Source organism: Lates calcarifer, linkage group LG2, assembly GCF_001640805.2.
Source record: "Lates calcarifer isolate ASB-BC8 linkage group LG2, TLL_Latcal_v3, whole genome shotgun sequence".
Lineage (NCBI taxonomy): Eukaryota > Metazoa > Chordata > Actinopteri > Centropomidae > Lates > Lates calcarifer.
In genome coordinates this window covers 3,481,529-3,499,506 of record NC_066834.1, presented here as the reverse complement: position 1 = coordinate 3,499,506, position 17,978 = coordinate 3,481,529, and the positions used below count along the sequence as shown (strand labels likewise).

General features: G+C 39.3%; 1 protein-coding gene across 3 annotated transcripts in view; it reads right to left on the bottom strand.

Annotated features, from left to right (window-relative positions):
• Positions 1 to 10,485: 10,485 nt before the first annotated feature.
• kif18a (kinesin family member 18A) overlaps positions 10,486 to 17,978 on the bottom strand; it is a 29,208-nt gene continuing 21,715 nt past the window's right edge. The window contains exons 15-18 of one of the 3 annotated variants that reach the window (XM_018686325.2): positions 16,842 to 17,220; positions 13,725 to 13,817; positions 13,396 to 13,496; positions 10,486 to 11,273 (exon numbers count right to left, since the gene is read on the bottom strand). In XM_018686325.2, the coding sequence (XP_018541841.1) occupies positions 11,137 to 11,273; positions 13,396 to 13,496; positions 13,725 to 13,817; positions 16,842 to 17,220 (710 nt within the window). In that variant the 3' untranslated portion in view covers positions 10,486 to 11,136. Of the gene's footprint in view, positions 11,274 to 11,309; positions 12,411 to 13,395; positions 13,497 to 13,724; positions 13,818 to 16,841; positions 17,221 to 17,978 lie in introns of those variants that run through there. The other 2 variants (XM_018686326.2, XM_018686327.2) reach the window with 2 other exon arrangements.

Genomic DNA, 17,978 nt, shown 5'->3' with positions numbered 1-17,978 from the left:
TAATTTGGAAAATGAAAACAATCAAAAATATTCTCAAATTTCTATTTTCTGATTGCAGCGTGTACTTAATAAGATGGAAGCCTGATGGACTCGTCCATTTATGAAAGACGCCTGGATTACAACACAACAAACATTTTGATGCCACTGCAGCATTTTCTGAATTTGTGAAACTGACAAGTTGCTGAGGAAAGATCCCAGAAATGAATGATTCAGCTCCAGTTTGAAACAGACCCAGAGCGATACATCGCAGATAATGATATAAGTTTGACCTGATTAGAAACTGTGTCAGCATCACAAAGTTGGTCCAAGTTGATTTTTCAACTGTAAAATGTCCAGTTTGCTGTTTCAAAATCTGTCTGTACGAATGACCGCATGGTTCATACAAAAACTAAACAGAATACGAATAATGCAACAATTTCCTTGGGCCCCTGTCCTCTAAGCAAAATGGCATTACATGACACGTAAAAAGCTGTCTGACCTTTTTAAACACAATCTCATGAGATGAGATTGTTTTGTGTACAAATCAAACATCAAGACGTAACCTGAAAATTAGTGAGCTAAGTTTAGTGAGGGGTGCTGGTGCATGGATTTTGGAACCTTTTTGTTCCTGGATTTGTCTCTGCTAAGCTAAGCTAAGCTAAGCTAACCAGCTGCTCACTATTGCCTCATATTTACTGTAGAGATATGAGAGTGGCATCGAACTTTCTAACTCGGGGCAAAAACAGAAAATAAGTACATCACCCCAAATGTCACACTAATCCTAAACAAGAAATATTAACATCCAGAAAGTTCTAACATCTATAACATCACGTTATAAACATCAAACTTCGTCACATGGTCAGGTGATGTTGTTTTTCATATCTGAACTGCATGGCCCCGACTCCTGGTCTCCGGTCCCCCCCTCCTCCCCCCTGTACAATAAAGTCAAACAAGATTCCCCATTACAGTTGACAGACAGACAGTAGGCACAAAGTTTAAAATAAAGGTCTTAAAGGGAATAAAAGCTTCGCTGTGAATGGTGAGGGAATTGTTAAGGATAATACAAAGGAGTGGGATTTCTCGTGCATTTGTCTGCGAGGGATATCCCAGCCAAAGTTTCTCTATACATCAAAGGGCCGCTGCAAATAAAAGCACACTTGTCAGGGGCGAACAAACTGCCTCCTTTGTGCCTTCTACCAGCCAAATTCAGGCACACAAAGCCTTTGGATGTACAACACTGCAAAGAAGACATACTATTCAGATGACATGCTTTGCTCTCTGGTGGTTTGCTGTGTGCTTTTGTCTGCCCTGACCAGAACAGATATATAATATCACTGGATCAAAATCCTTTCAGTCGCTTTTACTCCCTGTTAAAGACTCCCGTTACACTCCCTCCCCCCATACACTCCACTATTCTTTCTTTTCCTAAACAAAGTAAACTTGATGCAGCCAGATAACACTTGCAGCCCTCAGGCCTAATGCCCAAAAATGAGTCTCAGGTTCATTCAGGGTTTTTTTTTTTTTCGTACACACTGTGGTCAGACAGACTGGACACGTTTGACTGTTGCCTCAGGAAATCTTTGTCCGTTTTGGTTTCCCATTTCTTTAAACATCTGTTGCCTGCATCTTTTACATGCCTGTGTAATAAATTACTATCGCTTACAAAGTTTTTCCATGCCAAGAAAAAAATAAGGAGAAAGTAGTCTTTCCGCCCGCACACACTCTGACACGACTTACAATTACGTACACACACACACCTGAATCATATGCAACTCTGCTGCTCCTTCTCTTCCACCAAAGTCAGTCTAAGTACAAACTAAAACAAACTGAACAGACATTAAAATCTTTATATCTCAAAAGATGGAACCTGTGAATTTTGCTCAATTAAATACTATATGTAAGAAGAGGAAGCAATTTACATGTATTAATCGTGTTTTTGTTGCCAATGTGTGAGGGGATTGTCCTCTTTTCCACTCCCAAGTGGAAGTGCAAGTGTAGAGCTAGTGTAGAGATGGAGTCTGCTAACGTTACCAAACGACCGGCTCCCAACACAACGCAAACTCCAACACTAACTCTATGTAAGCACAAAAAACCAAACAGGTGAAACCCTTCAGGCCAAACGGGAATGTGACAGATGTTGGGGGCAAACTAGTGTCAACATCGGCAGGACATTGAAATCATGCAGGGACCTTGTTTGGTTTTAGGCATGCAGTTCACTCATTGGCCACCTGTGTCATTAATAACAAAGCTTTTCTGAATGTTACACATTGAGCTTTTAAACATTTCATCACTGATAAGACCTGTTGTGATTAAAACAAACAAAATCTCCAAAAATGTATAGTACTTGCTTAAATCTGTTTGAATATGACCTATGGCAGTGGTTCCCAACCTGTGGGTCACGGCCCATTGAAGGAGTCACAAACTAAATCTGAGGTCATGAGGAAAACATTGTGATTTATACATCTGACAAACAATGCATTTGCTTTAGGGATCCTGGGTGAGGGAACTGCAGCAGAATTCCAGAGGAACATCTAATTATTGATTGGCTGGAAACATTACATAATTAACCCTTTTTAATTATAAGTTATGTGTGTGGCCGGAAATTCATAGTCACTGGATTTTAATGACATTTTGTGCTATTTTTGCAGGACTTTTTTTCTTTTACATTCGAGAAAAACGTCATGGCACACCTGAGCTCACTCAGAGGCACAATGGTGAGAACCACTGCTTCACTCTGCCTTAAGAGATTTCAGTGTGTTGAATAAAGCAAGTCTCTGAGTGAACGCAATGACTCATCACCAGGGTCATTTGCCTTTCACTGCAAATGAGTGTGGGTGTCTGACTAACTTGCAGTTATAAGCTGGATATTGTTTTTTTAATCATTGGAGAGAGAGAGAAAAAGGGAGAGAACGAGAGACCTTTGTTTGTGTTTGTACAGTACGTATGAAAAAGCGTGAGAGCATGTGTACAGTTTGTATGCCAGAGAGACAAAGACTGAGGGCCACATTTTGAGTCTTTGAGACACAGCGTGTGCCCGGAGCCACGCGTGTTATTTATCAAACTGCCGCTTCGGCCTGGAAGTGCAGTTTCCTGTCATCTGACAGAGAAGCCCTCTGTGTGTCAGCAGTGAAGTATGCCTCGCTCCCACATACATCTGAGGGAGAGGCACGCACGAAGTGGGAGGAGATATTATAAGTGTGGTTATTTGTGCATTCTGACTTAGTTCACACACTTTGTGAAGGTTGGTTTTAATGGAAAAAAAATTCATCTCTTCAAAGCAGGTGGAAATCTTTGCAGGTTTTTAAAATTAAAGGCTAAGGTAGGCAGGAGGAAAATTTAATTAAGCTCTATCTGCAGAAATCCAGCCCACATATAGCTACTATAATATCCATGGTAACACTTTGAAAGGGTGTGCATGAGGCTGGCATTACACTATCATGAGAACTAACTGACATTATCATTAATTATACCTCACAACTGTTTGACTATTGTCATTAAGAGTCATTTAATTGATAATCCCTCCCACCCAAATGTGTTGTCATATTCTGAAAAGAAGCTGTCAAATTCTTCAGTTGTTACACTGATAGGTAATAAATTGCAATATCGCTTTATTGCATCTTTGTAAAACTTTTTTAAGTGTTAAAAAGTGCAATGACACTCTAAAACTATTTATTACAGACTCTCCTGGACTGGTAACAACTGATCTCTCAGTTGTGTCAGTTTAGCATTGAAAATGACATTATTGACTGAATCAACGCTCCAAGGGGAACTCATCATCGATCTCACACATCAGAGTCTGTTTACAGGTTTTGAGGAGTACTACTGCATATGTAAACAAAAGTTTTAGCTTTCTGTGGACGCAGAGGACGCTTCATGAACTCTGATAAACTGTTTCAAGTGATGTCACTTGAGTCAGCGTCAGTGCGGAGGTGTGGAGTTGGAGAGAAGTGAGGTTACCAGACCTGAACTGGTGGTGCTAGAGTTGCCTTATGGATCGTGTCAAATTGACAAAGAAGAAGAATGTGTGGGACATCTCCGGTTCTGCTGCCATGTGTTTATTACTGTAACCATGACAACGAAGGTCCCCTAACCTTAACTACGTAGCTGTTTTAACCCACACCACGATCTTTCACAATCAAGCTGTTTTGTTTCGAAACCTGACCAAACCTTAAAGGTGTTATATGTGGGTTTGAGAGCATATTCTAACCTCTTGTTAGTAAGTGCAGCGATGGCTGAAGCTCTCAGTGAGTAAGTAGCTGTTAGTGCTAATGTTGGCTATTTAGCGATAGCAAAAACTCACATATAGCACCTTTAAACATAACATAATGTCTTTTATGTTCCAACAGCACTTTAAGGTTTTGGAGGGCAGAGACAAATTATATTGTGCTCTTAATAGGTGTGTAAAATCACTTAAAACTCTGTGTTACCCTAGAGAGTATTGACAAACAACGTACTTTGTCATTTCATTTGGACGACTTTGGTGTTTTCAGTTACTGCCGCTGATTAGAGCTCAGCCCAGGTTTCAGTTAGATGATTATTTCAGCTGCTCAGGGCTCCAGATGTGAAAGTCTGAAGCAACAAATAAAACAAGGATTTCTCAGATATGCAGATGGAATAATTAAAACCAATAGCGATGACATAAACCTGTTGTTATTTTTAAGGAGTCTTGTGCTTCTGTGCTGAGAAACAAAGAGGGTTTTATGAGAGAAAACACTGAAATTTAACACTAGGGCAATGGATCTTGCATCTTCTCCCACTTTGTAACTCTGTCACCAGAGGTGACCAAACTCTTTGTACATATTAAGAATGATAAAGATGTTAAGTTGTTCTGCCCTAACAAGTGCAACAAAACAAACAGAGGAGTGATGCAGATGTGAATCAAGTGCAGTCTGTACACGCCCACACAGTCCTGAGAGGAGGTCTAATCAGGCAAAACAAGTGAAAACACCTGTGTGGGTGTAACATGGATGAGTAGTGGCTCTAACTTTATTTAAAACAGGACAGACCAGGGCTGAATTAAAAGCCGTTCAGTTGTAGAATGAAAAGGATGTCTGGGCAGATGAGGAGTATTTTTCCTACATCTCATTTTTTTCTGATTTTATTGTGAATTACTGGATAACATTAACATTAACATTACCACCTCTGAGAAGGTTTAATCACGCTTTGGTTTCCACGGTCAGGACCGGTAGACATATGCAATCTGTGACAAAGGGTTTCAAATGGTTGCAGCTTTATTAGAAAGACATGTTAGAAAACACAGCTCTACCCATATTAATTGCCCCTGCATACATGTATCCTGGGTATTGGGTAATATGCCAACCATTTGCAGCCCTGGCCATAAAAATAGAGTTTGTTCCCTGGGAGTGTCCACTGCTCCTAAGTATTTAGGCCAGAGAAAGAAATGCAAAGGATGAATTTTGCCACAGAGATTCATAAAGTCTAATTTAAATCAAATAAATTTTGACATAGCACTCATATAAGAATCACTTAAGCTACATCGTCATCAGGTGGAGAATCTCCCCCGCTGTTTATACTATGACAGACTTCATAGTATAAACAGCGCAAACAAACAAAACAAAATAACATGGTGCAGCAAACTGAGCGAACAAGGGAGGATTTACAGGGCGTTTGAAGGGAACAGGTGTGAAGCGCTGCTGGGAAATAAAGATCATTTGAATGTCCGCATATTCCCTAACCATCCTAAAGAGGTGGAGTCATCCATCCACTCAGTGTGCAGTGTTTCCTGGAAGTTGCGGTAAAGGGTAATGAGCATACACTCATGCACACCAGTAGGTTTGGGACTTAACCCTGTCTCCATGGCAATTGCTGCAATGATGACAAATTTGCTGTTTCAATAAACAAAATGACTAAAATTTCTGGAGCCTCAACTGATGTCTCATTTTTGTGTGTTTTAGTGATATAGTCGTTACATGTGTAACGCAGCAGGGACACATTAACACAGGAGGATATTTTACACGCGTGCCTTACAGACGGAATAAAACAGAATCGGTTTGTCATAGTTTGTGTTTGCAGTCTGTGGGTTCAGACTTAAAGTCAGCAAAGTACTTCAGTAGACTCTGCAAATCGTGAAATGTTTATTTGCAAGGCTACCTGCACCTTACAGCTCGTTCTCCTGAGGATGAGTCATCCACAGGCTACATACAGTACATTTGAGGTGGGCTTTGGATAAACTGGAGGAGAATGTAGAGGGGCAAAGAACACTGCTGAGCCATCACAGCTGTACTGATTTTCTGTCACATTGTTTCACAACAGGAGACATTACCTGGTAAAGGAAACTGTAAATCTCACCCATCCCCCCACTATAACCACAGCAAAAGGTCCTGTCAACAGTCAGCTGTGTATTGATAAAGGGAGCTCAGGTATTTGCTGCCACAATGTTTCCTTGCAATTTGTTTGCTGAGTAAAATGTAGAGAAAAACATGAAACGTTTCTCTTGGGGGGGGGGGGCAAAAAATTGCTGTGGCAAAAAATGAGGGAGGCAAACAAACATGTGCAGTATGTTTAATCATAAATTTCTGTGGTAGGCAGCATGAAAAATAATCCATTGGTTGGTAACATTTGAATGTCCTTGAGGACTGATGTTTGTTGTTACTTCAGACTGACCTCATTCACTGAGCAGCATACACTTTTTTGTTGCTTTTCCTTTTTTTAAATTCCAGACATGAATGGGCACTCTTTTTTAAATATGGCAAAATGATCTCTGAGTTTACACAAAATCTGCTCCAATTATCCACAACTAATGATTATTTTCAATGCTGATTAAACTGTTGATTCTATTTTTAGTTAACTGATTTTTTAGTTAACTGATCAAACACCTATAAAAAATAGTAAACACCCCAATCACAATCACCTTTGAGCCCAAAATAACCTCTTCAGATGTCCAGTTTTATCCAAAAGAAGAAAAATTAGGGAAATAAAAAGACTAATTGTCAATCACTGCTCACATTACAGTAGCCATAATCAAGACTGTTGATGATTAACTTTCCGATGACTGACTAATTGATTTTTCGGCTAATCATTTAAGCACTAGTTTAAATCTCTGTAAGGGTGTAAGCTATCGAGGCTTACCTTATCAAGAATCACTATGTTTGACTGCCTTTTCAGCTGAAGTATCTCCCCAAAATGTGCTCCAGTTTAATGACTTTATTTTATTGTTATTCATCTATTCCTTTGCTTCCCACAGTAGGATTTACTGGGCACAAATGTACCTGGTGTAAACAACAATCCTCATGTTCCTGCTTTACATGCCAAATCCAGCGTGCATCCCAGGAATTTCCATAAACCCCATTTAAATATTTGCATTGAGCATCACGGGACGGGACAATGAGCAGAAGCAATGCTCTTGTACCTCTTGTACCTCATTTATGATGCTATATTTTTGACTGAAAGACAAAATCTTATAATTTCCTGCCAATGAACACTAGCAGATTTTAAAGCCTTCAAATCTCTCCTGTTATATGTCTTTTTTACTGAATTGAACTATCCACAAATGCATAAGTGCCCCCCAAAAAAAGAAGTGAAGAGGAGCATCAAATTATAAATACCAAGGCTGGTTGTGACAAACACTTAAAGCATTTGAATCTGAAATATTAACCTTCATTTTTTCACATCATGTTCACATCGCCGTGAGACGCAGAGAGCGCATGGAGCATGCACACCTATTTTCAGGTGACTTTTACACATAATTTGTAGGCTAACGGAGGCGAAACAAAAGCCAGCAAGCGACACTATTAGTGGTAAAAGGACAGACAGTACTAGTGGTCAGCTCTCCACGAGTTATTCCACTGTGACATATTGCTTTAAGATATCAGGTCATCTAATTAGACAGGGGACAAAAAGTTCACAGCTGTGACGTGTTGCCTTGTGGGAGTCAGGAACATTGTAGGAGGGATCATATGCTTATATTTGTATGTAGTAATGCGGGTCTCTCTTCCTGGCCATGGCAAGGCTCTTTTCAAACACTGGGTTTATCAAAAGAAAAAGAAAAAAAACATGTTCTCACTCTTCATCTGGTTCAAATCTCAGGGTATCTTGAATCTGCGTTATAATTAAAAAATTATAATAAATTGCATCAGTGCTTTGTGTGTTAGTGTGATGGTATCTGGGGGTGTGGCCGGTTAAATGCAAACGCTTATGTTTTATCTACATGTAAACTCCTTGTTTTTAGCAGCCATGTCTGTCATCTGTGTTTATTACCACTCATCTCTGACTCTGCATGAGGTTTGGCAAAGGCTATTTTCAGGGACAAAAAATAAAGCAATAACAATCTAAATTCCTTTGACAATATTTAGTAACATGAGGACGATAAATTAAAAGTCTTCTGTCTTGAGGTTGAAATGCCATTAAAGTCACTGTGATCTTTGTTTAACAATGCAAAAATAGAGTTAACAACTTTGTGACGCATTTGCACAGAGGTGTTTTTTACTAACAAATCACAACACATAGCATGTAATGTCTCTCATGGAAGCAAGATAAAACAATGGGTCCGACATGATCTGAGATTCTACCTGCAGTTGCTAAGCAACACCCACCTCCAACCTCTCAATCTGTCCCATTGGTCAGCAGGAAAAACGCACAAGGCGCCCCATTGGCTAAGAGAAAGTTAATAAACTTTAGCCAAGACCTGCCTCCCTGTGTGCGCACACACACACACACTCTCCCCCTCTCCCTCTCCCTCCCTCTCTCGCTCTCTCTCTCTCTCACACACACACACACACACACAATGAAGAGATTCTTGTGAATGAGAGCATGAGAGGGTGTCAGTGCTTGCGCAGTACAGTGCTGATATATGCATTGAGCTCCTGAGCTAAAAATAAAGATCACACTGAATGCTGTGCCACTGAAAGTTGCAAGACTGAATTCAAAGTGACAAGTCTAGTTCTCTCCAGACAGAGCAATGAGTACCCACCCTCATCATAGACAGATCCAGGAGGTATTTTTTGACGTTTGTTTTTAGTATAGAGTTCTAATAAAAGCTTGTTCCCAGTGATTCTTCACATTTGATCAGGCTAAATATGCAACACAGGAAAGCCTAAAATATCTTTGAAATGCAATTCAAAAGTGGCATTTAACAGTGGTTCCCAACCTTTTTTGTCTAACGTTCCCTTACAGCCCCAACAGATGAGCTCAGGTACCCCTTCACTGTCAATACACTCATATGCTTTTGAATGGATATTAATGTTATTTAACACTGTTTATTTTATTAAAGTAGATATTGTTGCATTTTGTGGCAGAAGCTAGGAATTTCAATAATTTGTCCGTCTTTTAAAGCTGTTGCAATCATTTATCTATTACATTTAGCTAACTATTTCCACTGTATCTATTACTTTAAGCCAACTTTATTGTTACTCTTAACTAACCTTTTCAAAAAGTAATTACTTTCAGCAGTCTTTTAAAACAATTTGTCTATTACTTTTTGCTAATTAACTGTTTCTACATTCATTTTAGCTAATATTTCCCATAAATCTATCTCAAAAATCAATTACTTTTAGCTCACTATTACAACCATAGATCTACAAATTATAGCCTTTTAATTGTTTGGCCGTTACTTTGAGCTAATTTTATTCATTACTCTAAGTCAACTATTTCTGGATTTTCTGCACTCTCAATCACAACATATGGTGTTATGACTGTGTTTGCTGGGAGGTGTACTATCCTAAGCTTAATCCACAAGACCAGCAGTGGTTTAAGCAAAAGAATATCAGTCAAACCTGAAACCACAAAAAACAACAGTAAACAAAGTACAAAAGCTACAAAACATGCTGAAAATATGACATTTATGTTTGTAATTCACATGCACACCATGATGTATTTGCAAAGTCTGTCTCATTTCATTTTATGAAACTTCTTAACTGAAGTTTTGGACCACAGAGCTTGAGTTAATAGCCCTTTTTATACAGACTGTTCAAGGTGGGAATGTTGCGCCATTATTCCCCCTCCCAATTCTGTATAAAAAGGTACATAGGCAAAATGGGGGGTGCCACCTTTAAGCCGACAGCAGAGGTAGTCAGAGGCGGCGGCATTACACCAGCTTTGTTTGAATCAGCATAAACAAGCAAAGGTGGCGTAATGAACTTCTTAATGTTAATATAGTGCGATCTCTGTGTAAAAGCAGCTAACAATGACACCTCTTTCAAGACTGAACATCAAGTCTGTGCTCTGTTGAATGGTGAAATACACTTATCATTCAGTATCCCCACAAGGCATTGATAGAGACAAACAACATCCTATCAATCACTGTACTCAGGGATCACTGTACTTTTTTTCCTAAAGGCATATGAAACAGTTGCTTTTTTGACAGGAAGAAAACAAGAAAGAGATCTTTGTGAGTTGTGCTGCGAGTCACTCTGAGGTCAGTTCAATTTTTCTTCCCCTCTCAGTCTGTCCTACATCACTTATTTATTGTTGGAACTTCTTGTAACCCAAACTTCATTGAAAACCCCATTCAGATTTAACACCAATTCCACAAAAATATCAGAGATAACATTTTAGAAAGGGATTTATTTATTGAAAAACAGCCACAGATTCTGTTACAGTTTTATTATGACATATCTATAACCCCATGTTATTAACTGTACAACAGAAAGAGTAGAATTAAAACTAAAAATACAAACAGCTCTGTATAGAGCTTTTTTTTTTGCAGCCAGACTTCCATTTGAGGTCATGTACAGTCTGCCTCTGATAATAGCTGCCCTGGGAACTGTGGTCACCTACCAGACCGATTACTGTTTAGGAGAATATTAATGTATGTAAAACACAAAGAATCCACAGGACATGTTTTATTTCTTGCTGCTAGTTTGTACGTGAGTGTTTTAAAATATATCTTAAAATCTAAGGGTAGGCTAAGAAGTGATAAAAATCAGTCCTTAAACTATCAAAAGAATAATCTAAAGAGGTGATCAGAAACTATACAATGTTTATATACAATCAAGTAAAATTTCAAAGCAGTGTGAGGCTGAATCGAAGAGCATAAGAAAATATTCCATTTTGTCTTTTGTGTTGGAGAAACCTACACAACAGAGAATGGTTTTTTTAGGTTTTGAGAGTAATGTTTTAAGAAGATGAACTTGGACGGTAAAGGTGAAAAGTGAACATGTCCATAAAGAAAAAATGGTCCAATTTGAACATAATGTTGCTTTACATCCGCTTGGTCACTCGTTTGATCTGTTGAGATGTTTTATAGAAAAAGGACTTGGATTTTTGAGGTTCGAGGAGGTTGAGATTCCCTTCAGAAATGCTCCTCACAACTCTTCGAGGCTTGTTCTCCTCTGAACCTGAGGACAATCACCATACAAGGAATAGTATCAAGAATGAGCAGGACACTGATATACCATGTTCTAGACATATGGTGTACATTTTAATATATAGTTGCTTCAGAAAGTATTCAGACCCTTTCATCGTGTTGAAGATTTAATTTTAAATGGATAAAATTTCCATTCTTGCCCATCAATCACCACTCAATAACTCATAATGACAAAGTGAAAACATGATTTTAGAAATTTTTGCAAATGTACTAAAAATCAAAAACTGAAATCTCTTATTTACAAAAGGATTAATTCAGTGCTTAGTAAAAGCCCCTGTGGCAGCAATAACAGCTTCTAGTCTTCTTGGGTAAATCTCTAGAGCTTTGCGCACCTGGATTTGGGTAGTTAATTCCATTCTTCCTCGCAGATCTTCTCAGTCTCCATCAGATTGGACGGTTGTGAACTTCAGGTCTCTACTCAGATGTTCTGTGGGGTTTCATTCTGGGCTCTGGCTGGGCCACTCAAGGTCCCAAAGCCACTCCACTGTTTTCTTGGCTGTATGTTTTGGCTCATTGTCACACTGAAAAGTGAACTATTGTGTGCACTCTGGAGGAGGATTCCTTCAAGGACCTCTCTGTATTTGGCTGCTTTCATGCGACCACTCTCCCTGTCCCTGCTGCTGAGAGGAACCAAAGTCCTTATAGGCAAGTCTCCCCACTCAGCAGCCATCTTGACAATGCTCCTGAGCAGTTCTTTTGGGCTAACAAGATCAGAGCACTATCGAAATCGATGGGGAGAGAGTCCACTTTCAATGCTACCCGGTGCATAAAAATGCATGTATAGAATCACCAGTTGAATCAGATGAAGAACACTTAACACTTAAAAGTTTGGTGACTTTGCCCCAAAATACGGTTTAAAATGCTTTTCCCCACACAAAGTTTCATGGCATCAACTTCTTTTATGGCTCAATCCCACATCCCACCAGAGAACCTGAACAAATGCCATGCTAAGTCACGCTATGGATACAGTGAACCAAGCAAAATGACAAGTACACTCACCTCCTCCTCCATGCTTATCTGAAGTCCATCTGCTCCTGCTTCTTCTTTCCACACCAGATGAAACTGTCGTGAACCTCCCTCTGTGCTTGCGTCATGTTTCTAGGTTCGACTGTTATAAAGCACACGATTGGCTTTCGGAAGGAGTGGTGGAAAATGTGTCATACAACTGCCATCTTTGGTGTTATGGACTGATCTGCTCAGGATTCTTCCAGTAGTTTGCTCTGAAAACCCCGCCATAACACGATTCTGCCACCATCATGTTTCACCGTGGGGATGGTCTTAGCCAGGTGATGAGCTGTGCCTGGTGTTTGCCAAGTATTTAGTGTTCTCTCCAAAAGGTACAATTTTTTCTCATCAGACCAAAAATTTTTTTCCCTCATGCTCTCAGAGGACTCCACCACAGTAAAGGCCTACTTGATGGAGTTCTGTTGAGATGGTCGTTCTTCCAGCATGTTCTCCCATCCCTGCAGAAGACTTCTGAGAGTACCTGTTGGGTTCTAGGTCACCTCCTTGACCAAGGCCCTTCCTGGCTGGTTACTCAGTTCCAAACATCTTCTATTACACAATGAAAGGCCACTACTGTGCTCCTGCAAACTCTCAAAGTTTTTAAAACGGTTTTACACCTTTGTCCTGGTCTGTGTCTCGCCACATATTTTATCACAGATGTCTACAGAGAATTCCTTGGACTGCATGGCTTTGTTTGTCCTGACATGAAGAGTGAATTGAGGAACCTTGTATACACATTTCTAAACTATGTCTAGTCAGTTCAGTTTGCCACAGGTGAGTACTTTAGTAAATCAGAGATGTCAATTTTGAATTTTTTATAAATTTGCAAAAAATGATAAAAACACGTTTTCACTTTGTCATTATAGGTCACTGAGAATGATATTGCAGACTGATGGGCAAAAATGATATTTCCATCCAATTACATCATATTATCTCCTATACAACACAAATAATTCATTCTCTTTCATTTTCTCACTCATCTACAAACTGATTATGTAAAAAGCAGTGTCAGTTGTGATGACTACAAGTATTTTGTCTTTAGTGTGTGGATGTCTTCTTCCACTGTGCTTTTCTCTCTGGACACTCACCCGCAAACCGATGCACTCGGAGCGGTCTCCGGGCCACTGAGGGGTCTTTCTTTATACGCTTCGGTGCAGAGACACCCTGGGTTGGCTCTTCTTTGATGCTGCTACAGCAAATAAAACAGGCAGGGAAAATAGAAAAAGTAATCAAACATCAATCAACATCAAAAATTCCTCATATCTGAAACTGAATTCCTTCTTAAGAGCTGCCTATTAATTTTGTTACCTTGTCATATTTTGCAGTCCAATGTGTGGAGGCAGAGTGTTTAATTCACTGTCAGTGTATAAAATGAGATGATTTACATGAATAAAAGAACAAGCCAGTGGGACATTACCGGTTAAATTTACGCTTTCCTTGTGCAGCAGACGTCATGTCCATGTAGGTCGGGTTGGCTCGTCTCACATCTTGTAAAGACAGGATCTGTTGTCTACAGAGCAAAGGTTCATGTTACCACGACATCTCTTCTGTCTGGACTTCACAAAGGAATAAGGAACACTTCCATTGTATTCAAAATCAGATTAAAAAAAATAATCAATAAAAACTTATAACAGTACATTTTTGCTTGTGTTGTGTTGCAAAAGCTCAATTCAATTCAATTCAATTTTATTTATATAGCGCCATATCACAACAACAGTCATCTCAAGGCACTTTTCATATAGAGCAGGTCTAGACCGTACTCTTTAAAATAGGTATTTACAGAGAAAGCTGTGTGTATATTAATCTGGTCTTCTTATATTTGGTGTTTCATTTCAATGCACCTGTATCCAGATATTTGGATATGCAAATGTTGTTGTCTGTCATATAAATCTGACACGGGCACTTCCAGGTATAAAATGAATAAATCAGTGTTGGGTGTTCCTGTTTTTGTTTTTCCAAATACACTTTAATTTAACAATTCCAGCTCATGCAAGGATGGATCTGGAATTAAGTTATATCAGACATCTTTTAAGCCTGTATAATCAGTTTGTAGCTTAAAATCCTCTAGCAGGTGCATACTTGTTGATAGAGGATTTAAATTAATAAGCACATATCTGGTAAGTTAAAGCACCAAAGCGAGCTCATATTCCACTGAAGGACACAGCCAGACTGACTATGTGACTGAGTGAGTCCTACGAGCTGCTGGTGGCATCTAAAAACACAATTTGATGGGTTGTTTAGAAAAACCTACCTAAGGGAATCAACCTGGTGAAATCGGTATCACCTCTAATGTAATTAACCTTAACCTGCAATTAGCCTTATGTAATTAACCTTCCTCATTTATTAGTCTGCCAGGTCTCTACATTTGTTTTACTGGAGTACCCCCCCTCTCCTGAACACAACAGTTTAAACCTTTTCTTCCTCTACTGTCCCTATCGGCTACACTTTACATGAACCCTGCCCAGGGACCTGCCACTCACCCACCTTGCAGTTCCAGGGTAAAACTAATGCACCATGTTTCTTGAAGTCATTGAGTCTCTTACTCTAAACTTGCCTTCATCTTTACACTGTTAGCACCATCTACAATGGCCTATATATCAGCCTAAATATTCACAAAAGGTAATGCTTTTTTCTTGCTATCTAAATGCAACAGTCTCCCTCTGAGATTTGACTTCGTAACCAGGTGCTAAGTGCTCCCATAAAGTCTGGATTAGCCCTGAACTTTAGTGCTTGAGGAAAAACAAGTCTTGTATGTTTCTTGGGTAGCACAGATGTTTTTGAGCGGTCTGATTTGCTTTTTATTTGGAGATTGGTTAGTGGCAAGTTTGTTCAACAAATAAAATGATACACACTCGTGATGCTAATGTGAGGCCACTTCTGCTGGGAGCATTCACCAACACAAACCCTGTCTGCTGCTGTAGCTTGAAATGTTCCCTATTTTGTTTGCCACTTCCAGCTGTAGACACCAAGGAGCTGCTCAGCTGGCTTAAGCCTCTTGGCCCAATGTTCCAGTCTGGAAACATGCTGCTGGTGAGAATACTTATACTATCTGCACTCTAGTCTCTGTCTTGTTTTGAATAAGGTTTGGGGGATTTACCACTTTTGAATGGTTAAGTCACCATCCTTTCAGTGGGCAGATCTTTTTTTAAAGATGGAATGGAACCGATTCAACACATGCCTGAATTTATTTTTAATTAAATAAATAAATATAATTTTCTTAGTGCAGTCCCTAAATATTTCTGTGTACTGCACTTGCTTAAATTTTGATAAGCATAAATTTGATAATTTATGCTTTCAGAGAGCAACGTTTAATTAAAATCTGTGGTACAAGAACTGTCTGGGTTTAAAAGGCATGGACACTGAACCAACTTTCAATCACACTGCTTTTGTTACAAAGTTAAGTGTCTCATCAAGATTAGCATGTGAGACATAACGAGGAGTTTTCCCTGTGTGCCAATTTCTTAAGGAACATCAAGAAAAATGAAGATGTCCCTGGCGTTTTGAACTCTATTTAGAGAGACGATGACATTAATTACTTGAGTTTGCTATACTTATTAAAAGCTTCAAAACAGGTCATTCAAAGATTCCTGCTGAAGGAGTAAATTCAGATTTCAACCCTCATTGCCTGTTTTTTTCCCAGTTGTGACATAAAGAAGAATTGGTGGATAAATTAATTTCATGAAATGTCTAAGTGTAAGTCACCGTCAATGAAAAGTACACAGCAAGTAACAAAACACATAAGTATTTTAAAGGAATTTATGAATATAAATATATACTGCTCACTTGTTTAGTTCTGCATCTCTCTGCTAAGCTAAAAACACTCCCTTGCTAACTCTCCATTTCTGCATGTTGAGATAAAACTGGTGAACGAGAGGCAACAAAGTGTAACAACTGGTTCTGATACATTGTGGCAGCTGTTGCAGTTTTTCCGCCTGAACTAGACTTATAAAAATCTGTCTGCAGTTAGATTGTGATGTTATATGAGTTTGGGTTTCAACTGTGACAGCAGTATTTTCTTTGGTGTTTCCCAAAGTGTTTCACTTACCGTGAGGAGTGTGTTTTCTATTTACGTTCTTACAATATTTCCTATTTATACGGTAGCAATAAATTGTGGAGTGACCACAGGAGTGCAGTAGGCAGTGTGTGGTGTGCACCATATGGACTGCCAAGGGATCCAATGCACTCAGTAGAGCCAAGAGAACTGTAATCCACATTAGAAGCCAGGCTTAAAACTGAATTGTACTGTTATCTAATGTACATGAAGAGGGGATCAAATATCTTCTGAATTCATGTTTTATGTTCAGTAGATGGACAGAAAGTTATGGGTCAAAGATTTCAGTGTTCCACACCAACTCTATTTGTAGACCAGTTGAAAAATCCTGTGTGAATTGTATCATCTTCTTTTTTGTTTTTTAAAATAGATTTATATGCATGAATGCTGAGTACATGAGAACACAGGCACTGTGTTAATGTAAATTATTTTGTAAATTCATTGAAATCACAGAGAAAAGACAAGACACGAGTATTCTCTCACCTTTTTGTAGGAATCTGGTTCCCCTCATTGGCCTTGGGAGGACGGAGTGGCTGGTTGTGACCCAAAAAGTTTGAGGACGTTGATGCCTGACAGGGGCTACCACTGCTTATTATGATGGTTGCATTACTTGCAGTTTGATCCTCACTGTCCATAACTTCAAAGGTCATGTTGGGATCCATGGCACTGGAGCTCAGCGGCAGGGCCTGAACAGTTTTTTGAGCAGGCTCTGGTGTGCACTGAAGTGGGAACATGCCCTCCTCAAACACTTGGGTCTTGGCGACGGTCTGGGGGCTTTGTGGTGGCAGTGATGCAGACAGATTTCTCCTGATGGGCATTCTGGGACGTGGTTCTTGTTTTATATCTGTCTCACTTCCTACACCTAGAAATCCAAACCATCAGTAAATTAATACAAATCAGCAATAAAATTAATCGTTTGAATCAGGGTTCAGCAATATTGTGTTTGCTGGTCATAATATGACATGACACAAGATGTGGTATGGCAGCAATGTCACCATGTTACTTTGTAAAATGTTTACTAAGTGAATGCACATCATCTCTGCAACGGACATTGTTTCAGTGCAGTTAGAACGTTTTGCAGTGTCATCCACCATGAGGATTTCAGACAGACAGAGGGCCCACATGTGGAAACGAAAGGTGTCGCCACCTGTTTTGACTATCAAGTCAACAATGAACAATCAACAACTGAATTTGCATTTGACAATCATCATATTTGGTTGACGGTCCTGTCATCAGACCATTACATCACTTGCAAGATTACATGCATGCCTTTGGCCAATCTAAATTTCAGTCATTGAAAAGCCATTAACAAGTCAGAATGTTACATAATTTGAGGCCTCGTTTGCAGATGCCAGCATCTGTAACAAGCCATCTTTGAGATACATTTATCAATGCATTGTTTACAAATTAGTGCCCTGCAAGTGAAAGCAAATCAAACCACTTTAAAAAGTAAGCAGGGCAACAGTAAACACATCACTCCACCATACTCAATCAGTAATCAGTAATAAGCATTGAAGTGCTAGCCTTAGGCTAAACAGTGCAATTTAAAAAATGTCACAACAGAGAAATGAGATGGATCGCGCCCTTAAGTTACACTGAAGTGTGATCAGTAGTGTTGGG